Below are 8848 nucleotides of genomic sequence, written 5' to 3' on the forward strand. Positions count from 1 at the left end.
AATACTAGGATCTGTCTGGTTGTTCAGTGAATTGTCTGTGTTCTCCTCATTGTTTACTGCTTGATATGTGAGAGAAGCGACTTTTTCTTCTAATATCTCTTGCTTCTCTTTCAACTTCTTGATTTCCGAATTCACTAGATCATTCTCCTTCTTCAAGAGTTTGAGTTTCTCCTCTATGTTCCTGCTGCATGAAGAAGAGTCTACGCCCGGAGCTGCTGACCGGGTCCTGTGGGAATTACTTCGATATATTCTCTTGATGTTTTTGAGCAAATGCTTCTCCCCCTTCCGGAAATATTCATTCTTGTACTCCCATTGCTCCCAACTGATTTTCTTGAAACCCTTATGCATTCACAATCATTCAACAACTATATTAGTCTAGTCTATGTGCGTGCCTGCTGTGATCAGTATAATTCCTGTAAAGGAAACTGAACTAAGATGGTTTGATTGATACTTACGTATGAGTTGAGTTGGGTAATAAAGCTTTGGAAGTTGCGGTGTTTGAAGTAAATGGGTAGAACATTAACAGCAAACAACTGAGGGTTCGTTACAACAAAGCTATTTCCTGTAGAGCTCCATGAAATTAGAGAGTTGGTTTCATCGTTCCCCAGCATGTCGTATATTTTCAGCAGAAAAGGTGGTAGTGCCCTGGATACACAAGAGGACCGACCAGCCCTGCCACTGCCACTTTCAGCACCATTGATGATGTCAGTTTCACTAGCATCGCTATCTAGCACCACTATTTCTGTTACAGCTTTGTCCGGATCTTTGTGCTTGTCACCATTGTTGACCAACCCATTTTCCTCCTCTTCTGCTGCCATGATTGGGCACATGAATAACCAATGTTGGGAGAGGAACCCACTGTTCTTTTGGGGAATGTGTATATGTTTTGAAAACCATCAACATGAAAAGCATGAGAAAAAAACAGTAAGTACTGGGTAATACCCCTGTCATGAGTTTGTGCAGAAGAACATATTCTTTAGTACCTCAACGGACTATTCGGGGTTTACAGCCAATAATATGTACAGATACAGATGTCCTCTGTAACAATTATTAACACTGTTCACATTCCATGTGTGTCTGCCACAAATAATTTACATGTGATCGGCCCTTTTCTGCTCTACTAGAAGCTGGTCATTGCAGATAACGGGGACCACATTGTTAAAGTAAGAACTAGACCAATGACCAATCAAGTAACATCATGCAGTTTTCGTTAATCTATTTCGTCTGTGAAGTAGTTCAGTTTACAACATGCCTGCTGAGGCTACCCATGGTAATGATTTTTCCCAAGCTCCAATATAAGGTGAACCAATTCTTGAGAGGCATATCATAAGAACTAATTTCAAGGAACTGAAAGCTTCTTGATAATTGTTTCACTCAGGGAACAAAGATCTTGCCAAGTATGACGATATCCAATCCAAGCAGTGAAAGTTGAAATAAGGCAAAAACCTATTACACTTTCTTGTGGGAAGAAAAAGATTTTGAAACATAACAATTACATATTCGTGGAATACGTTATTTTTTAGTATCAAAAAGAAAAAAGAAAGCCCTTTATTTATTGCCAGAAGCTCATCTAACTGCAAAATTTGGTGTAGTTAGATCCCTGTCATTATGTATTCTTTTCAGGGTCAATCCGCCCATGGTCAAACATATGAACAAACAAATGAAATTAGAATACACTGCTTTTGCCACCGAAATTGGAGAGACACCCCATGCTGATGACGCTTATGGAAAACAGACACCATTTGAGCCCTTAAATGCAGCTTGAGTCCCTTCCGAAAATAAAACGCCTGCCCCAGTCTGATATCACCAGTGCTCTTGTACGCCAACTGACTAGCTTGCTGAATACATAAAGATACAGTAATTAACGAATTATACTTTACTGGAGGGCCACGGTTTACTGCACTTCTTGCAGCTGCCTGTTATGGCATAAAGGAAAGCTCACCTTGCATATACAGAATACCAAAGCCATTGTGTGCTGTGGCCAATGGAAACCCAATCTCCAGGAAGCTGAGCTGCTGTTTGCTCCCCTCCCAAAGGAGCAAATTGTCCAAAATGTTTGTACCTTAAGCAACATCATAATGTTAGTACGTAGGCATAACGTCCATCTCATGCCACAATGATATATCCCCCCAAGCTTCAGTTGAGTAGGCTATTGTTACTAAACCATTTAATTAACATGTCTCAAAAAGTATTTTCAAAATTAAATTTGAGAACACCGCAATTCATTTGTTCCATATCTACTCCCAAATTAATGTCCGATGAGCCTCAGAGCTTTAGCTTAATCTAACTTACAGTTATAATATCTGTGTATATGTAATTTTTTAAGGAGAATGGGTATTGGCAAAGCAAGAAAAGCAGAGGAGCTCTGAAGAAACAGGTTCAGCTCATACCTGAAAGGGCGGAACCTGTGGCGTCCTTCACCCCTGAACCGCAGTGGACCCTCTGGATTCTTCTCACACTCTTCCATGCGGTTGAAACAGTCAGCAAGATAGGATCCTTGCTGTGCTGCAACCTGCAATGCCATCAATAAAGCATCACGATGTCATCATATATTTATGATGGAGAAAAAAAATTAGAATACGACATCATTTATCATCTGACAGAAACCTGGGCTGTTGCTGGGAGGTTCTTCATTTGAGAATCCACCTGGGAAAGAGCTGACTTGAACTCTTCAAGATCCACTTCAACTGATTCCTTTACAGCATCCCCTTTTGAAGCTTTCAACAGATCAGCAAGACTATGCATCTGTTTGTTTTTCAAAAAGAGACCTACTTGGGGATATCTTTCACATATATCATCAAGGACTTCTTGAAATTCCTTAACAGTTAGTGTCCCAGAGTTGTCTTTATCTGCTTTACGAAATATAGCCCAAACATCTTCCTAAAATTAAATGCAAATGGGGTTAAGGTAAATCCGGAAATCCATGAAACAAAACAATGTATGAATGAATACAGAGTCCAAAAAGCACAAAACTTATACAAACACTTAAGTACAAAGATACAAGCCATTCACACATATGGTGAGTATTAGTAACTGATACAACTGACTCATGAAGAGAAGATGTCCCATATATAGGTGTATTGACGCGACAATGCTAAGAAAGATAAGATGCATGTAGACAGGAAAATCATTCATGCGCCCTGTTACAGAACACAGGTGCTTTTTGCAGAAATGACAATGATTTATTGACCTAGTTCACAAATAGATAATACTGAGATTCTAAGATTTCAGTCAATCGTAAATGCATATTATTAAGAACAGATACCATGACTTTTCGTTGATTTATTGTGGCACAATCTCCTAGTGCATATATGCTGTCGCATCCTTCTACTCGCAGCCACTCATCAGTTGCGAGTACGCGTCTATTAGCCTGAGTTACAAAAACAGGATCTTCAGCAATTATGACAGCTCGCTGGAAAAAACATGAGAAAAACAGCAAATACAACAAATATAATGCAGCTCTAAATATCACTATTACCTGACCAATTTGCTTCATAAAATCCATTATAACAGGACGTGTCCCAATACCTGTTGACCACACAACCATGCCATATGGCATAGTGGATACTGACCCACCATTCTTAAGTTCTTTAGTGGAAATTTCTTTATCTGATACTTTCACAACCATTGCCCCAGTTTTCACATCAATACCATCCCTCTGAAATTTCTCCTCAGCAAAAGCTGTAATTCTTTTGTCAAACCTGCCAAGACCGACTTGCATGAGACCACAATTCAAGGGAATCAACAAGCTAGATATCAAAGTAACTCATCTTCTCCAAAAAGAATATGCATCTATTCGTCACCATATTGTAAGATTAAGAACAGGTAGTGAAATCAGCAAACTTCTGAAAAGCTGAAGATGGCATGTATTATGTAGTCACTTAATCTACATATAGAATTATAATTGAAAAATGTAGAACGAAGAATGTACTTTGTCTAACAAGCATAAAATTCCAGCAGTTGCTATTAGTCAGAAACAGGAGTTAAATAAAAGAATAGGCGCTCTGTTATTCCTTCTAGTAACGACCAACCATACTACATGATACATCCATCAAGAATGAAAGTAGGGCTGTTTCAGGAGTTTCAATTTCGACAAGCAGGAACTTACATATTCAAAATGTGATCTGTAGCTTCAAGAAGTGTTATCTTAACTGCATCTTTAACCTTAGGGTATAATTTGACTAGATCTTCGTTGACATAATCATGAAGCTCCGCTGCAAACTCCACACCTGTTGGGCCTCCACCAACAACGACGAAATGGAGAATTTTCTCTCTCTCTTCCTCACTTAGGTTAGGTAAGCTAGCCCTTTCAAAACAATCAATAATCGTCCTGCGTATCTTTTGAGCATCTTCTATTTCCTGCATTAGAAGAGTTCCATGAACCAAGTTACAAGGAAAAGGCACGATGTACAAGGAATTCATACATAAGCTTCGTATGTAAATTGCATGAACTTTTATGCGCTGATGTGGAATTATCATTGTTCCAGTCTGGAACCATGCTGGTTGATAGAGGAGACATAACATATGCTAAGATTCCTGTGGGTGTTACCTTCAAGAAATGGCAATTTTCTGCAACGCCAGGGATGTTAAATGTATTTGGACGGGCTCCCATGGCAATCACGAGGTAGTCATAATCCACAACAATTTCCTCTTTCTCATTTGCATTGCTGGTCAAATTAGATCGACAATAAACTTTCTTATTTTCTGCATCAATCTTGAAGCACTCTGCTTCCCAGTAATGAACAGCTACATTTTTCTGCAAAAAGACAAACCACTTGAATTGAGAATAAACTCTTAATTGACCATATAAGCGCTAAAAAGACCACTTGTTAAAGCCATCAGAGAAGTATGTTCTGAGATGAGATTCAAAAATAGTTAAATCTTTGACTTGGCCATGCAGAGTAAAATGAACTATAGATCATAACATGCTTCTAAAATTTCATAAGTTACAGAAATACTTGACATGTTGACCTGTAGGAGAATGACGGATCAGAAAAGCACTAAAATGCAATACGATCACTTTGTACAAGCTAAAGAAGGACAAAGCAGCACATGAAGGAACCTGATAAGCTAAATTTTTTAAAGAGTTCAGAACGAATAAACAGGGCACTCTGCAGAGAACGGATAAAAGAATTTAGTATTATAATAGAGCTTACGGCTCATATTGCTCTGTTCTCAATAACTACCTTTCTGACAATGTTCCGGATGGGTTCTACAATGCTGCGAGGTTCCACAGTGCCACAGGTGACACTTGGTAGTAGTGGTGTGAACGCAAAATAGTTACGTGGAGATATCACCTGAACATCATATGAGGAATTTTTTAGGTTCTTCAAGAAACTTGTTCCAGCCCAACCAGTTCCAAGCACCACCACTCTCTTTTTCTTGCTGTCAGTCTCAGTAGGATTGACAATGTGCATTTCATTCTCTGATTTAGCCTCTGAATACGCCATAAGGCTCCCACCACTGCAGTGCATATACAAAAGGATATATTCAGTGCGGATTGACAAATTGCATGGAAGTCATAAGGATCAGTTACATGAAAAGGCTTCATCACTGTTATAGAGTATAGACAGAATATTGCAGCACGCAAACAATAACTCTTACAATGCAAATAAAACCAGGAAACCAAGGTAAACCATAGTGTGAATTAAACTAATTCAAGTCCTTGAATAAGAAGAAAAATGAAATGCAGACCTTATTTATCCTCAATACCGCTCAAGCAGTGATATAAAAGTAGCCTCTTCTTTCTATCACTTACTACATGAATTGTTGTTGCTAGCCATGACAATACTAAAGAAAATGTTCAAATCTAAGCTCGGAATGTTAAATTTACACCTAATCCTTCACCTTTTATCCAAGATCAAATCCTTCAGCCTTCTTTATTAACAGGAATTGGTTGCGACTTAAATTCCAGTCAAGAATCAAGTCATTCATTCCTATAATACAAGCAAGACACGAATGTCCTCATCTACGATGATGAATCTATATAATAACACTCACTTTTAGCACTCACGAGTCTTATTAAATTCGCAGGAGCAAAGTGCTTTAGTGAATAAGACCACGGTAATCAGAGTTCAATCAACCAAATTTTCTCAACCTCCTCACAGAACTTAACATACGCCAGCGAAACACAAGGAAACGAACTCTTGATCCAATCTGCGGTGAACGATCAAAACAGGAAGACAACACCGAAAAATGACGAGCAGTAAAAAACTACGTACATGAGGGGAAAAAACAGTACCTGACGGTGAAAACAACCAACAACTTAGCAAGCGAAGGATTTTCACGGAAAGTTGTGGAAAATCTCCGAAACACCGCCATTTCCTGCGTTGCTTATCTTGAGATCGCCTAAGAAGAATCAGTATAAAAAAGGCGAAGTCGGATACAAGAATAGAAAAGGAGGAGAGGTTACTTGGGTTTTACTTGTTTTTAGAGGGAGAAAGTAGAGAGGAGAGGAGAGGAGAGGAATATTTGTTTGGGGCTGAAGTTTCAAGAGGTTAGTTGCGGTTTAGAGCAAAGGCAGCGGCGGGGAGCGAATCAAATAAAGCTCCCAAGAAGGCAGGAAGAGAAAAGAACGTGGTTGTGTGCGCTGGGCCTGACCTGTAACTTGTACTACTGTTCTCCTGACTTGGCGCGCAAGAATCAGACACGTGTATTACGGAGCCACGTGCGTGATTCACGGGGTCACATGCCAACTATATTTCGGTCAGAAAAGTCAAACGGTGCAACTTTCTGTGCGGAATGTACAGCTAGATAGAGCTTATGATTTCGGCCGAAATTGCATTACCATTTTTTTGGTTGACAATTTATGTAATCAAATACATTATTTTATTTTTACATTAAAATATATATTATTTTATTTTTAAATTTTACCGTTTAAATTTGTTTTTGAAGACTATTTTCGAATAAGATCCACTAAATATATATATATATATATATCTCATTTTTATAACTATCATCAGAATTAGAAATATATGAAAATACTATATATATATATATATTATTTTTCTAATAGTGGGAATGTATTTTAATATTTATTGTTCATGTTCTCTATTATTACTTTTCCATCTCAATGTAACCTCAAAAAAGTCTGGAAAGCTCAAACGCATGCGTCAATTCTTAATTAATAAGAATGGTTTGATGGGGTGGACATCAACTTACGACCAGATTTAGTTGCGTGGGCGAGCAGTAGCAGTGCATATATATTATGCGTAGCTTGGAGAGAAAGTGAAGGTTGCCAAATTTGATAGTTATAAGCCAATAAATCTAGACAGAGACATGCATACATATATATATACATACTTGTCGTCCTCGCACGATATTAGTTGACTATTCGAATTTTTGGAAAAATCAATGTGGCACTATCAGTGAGGCGGCTGACGGAGGCCGAGCATAGACCAGTCCAACTAGTAGTAGAAGAGCATCCAGAAATGTACACAGGTGAGTGGACTTGCACGCCAAACCAATGGATCTGAATGGCTTTCATTTCGGAAGTCTAACAGGCTTAAGGCCCATCACCGCTATTTTTGCTAATTAAACCACTCAACTCATCAATTCTTTGCTACTTACATATTCATTAAATAATTCAACTTCGAATAAAGTTGAATCAAATTTTATACTATATGACTATATTTACGAGATTAATGGAGTGTGAATAAGCACTAACTAAAATTCCTCTCTAAGAACGTTTTTGGTTGAATAAGCACAAGAAGAGGAGAGGATTATGCTATGATCGTTTCATTATAGTGAAGCTGAATATGGCCATAATAAATCGGCCTTTTGGGTGGGGAAAAAAATAAAATGAGATTGATTAGAATTATGATGAGCATCAAAACCAAAAGTTGGTGCTGACTACCCTACGTATTAGCCTAAAGATCAATACTAGCACAATCTAGTGGGTAGTGGGGTTTGTGTATATTTATCTATTTATTTTTCCTCCAACTTTTAAGCGTCAAATCCCTTTCACTCAAAAATGTTCACCAAACCACGTTTTCACATGCCTATCTTTCCCTCATCACCATTTCCACGTACCTACACTACTTTTTATCACCCCAACTCCTATAACCCACACAGCTTCTCATGTCCCCTCAAACTTTCCACTTCCACCATAACTCACTTCTAGCCTTTCCAATCCCCCTACTTTTTATATTAAAAAATCTTTACTCTGTACTTGGATTAATTTTTAGTATGTTATCTGAACTTGTGTTGTAAGTTTCCATTTGCATGAGAATGTGATATATAAATCGTCATTTAATAGTATCATTGATGATGAACTTAACCACAAATCAGACATAAGGCCGAGAGGAAACGGTTGGAGGTAAAAACCAGCACCTTTTTTTTTTTTAATGAAAAAATTGAACAGGAGGAGGGAAAAAGATTGTTGAGGGCAAAATCCGTCATTTAAAGCAAACCTTCATCATTAGTAATCTTTGGATTTAGTGATATAAAAACGCGCTTTTAGTCCTTGATTAATACAACGGTAAAACCTCTATGTACTAAAAACCCAGAACCCCAGAAAACGTCTCTCCTTTTTAATTATCCACAAAACTTGGTTTAACTGTACCTTAAACCCCGTACCATCAACTCGCCGCGAATTCCACGTCACCTCGCCGGAGATAGATCAATCTCAATCAGATTCTCTTCCTCGACCTCGCTATTCCTCTTCTCGTCCAATGCAATCTCTATCAAACCATCTCGATCATCATCATCCTCCTCTTCCCACCGAAAACGCATGTTATACGGGGAGTCCCAACTCCCGTCCGTCGGAAAACCCCCCTCGGACGAAGTATCGCTGTCGGATTCCGGGTAAAACAAAGACAAGGACGCGTACCTCTGGATAATTTTCATC

General features: G+C 38.4%; 3 protein-coding genes across 3 annotated transcripts in view; all 3 read right to left on the bottom strand.

The window, feature by feature from the left end:
- The window catches only part of LOC105175478 (heat stress transcription factor A-6a-like), a 1494-nt gene extending 293 nt beyond the window's left edge, over positions 1 to 1201 (bottom strand). Inside the window, exons 1-2 of the mRNA XM_020698421.1 lie at positions 456 to 1201; positions 6 to 339 (exon numbers count right to left, since the gene is read on the bottom strand). Coding sequence (XP_020554080.1) covers positions 6 to 339; positions 456 to 830 — 709 coding nt within the window. The 5' untranslated portion in view covers positions 831 to 1201. The remainder of the gene's footprint in view (positions 1 to 5; positions 340 to 455) is intronic.
- Positions 1533 to 6571, bottom strand: LOC105175457 (external alternative NAD(P)H-ubiquinone oxidoreductase B2, mitochondrial). The gene is made up of 10 exons (XM_011097899.2): positions 6242 to 6571; positions 5187 to 5463; positions 4550 to 4756; positions 4109 to 4359; positions 3479 to 3701; positions 3266 to 3370; positions 2608 to 2880; positions 2391 to 2512; positions 1943 to 2062; positions 1533 to 1838 (listed from the first exon to the last, which is right to left on the bottom strand). The coding sequence occupies exons 1-10, from the start codon at positions 6319 to 6321 to the stop codon at positions 1751 to 1753; spliced, it is 1746 nt and encodes a 581-aa protein (XP_011096201.1). The 5' UTR covers positions 6322 to 6571; the 3' UTR covers positions 1533 to 1750.
- The window catches only part of LOC105175479, a 1726-nt gene continuing 741 nt past the window's right edge, over positions 7864 to 8848 (bottom strand). The window contains exon 2 of the mRNA XM_020698354.1: positions 7864 to 8832. Within this exon, the coding sequence (XP_020554013.1) occupies positions 8602 to 8832 (231 nt within the window). The 3' untranslated portion in view covers positions 7864 to 8601. The remainder of the gene's footprint in view (positions 8833 to 8848) is intronic.

Source organism: Sesamum indicum, linkage group LG12 (genome assembly GCF_000512975.1).
Source record: "Sesamum indicum cultivar Zhongzhi No. 13 linkage group LG12, S_indicum_v1.0, whole genome shotgun sequence".
Lineage (NCBI taxonomy): Eukaryota > Viridiplantae > Streptophyta > Magnoliopsida > Lamiales > Pedaliaceae > Sesamum > Sesamum indicum.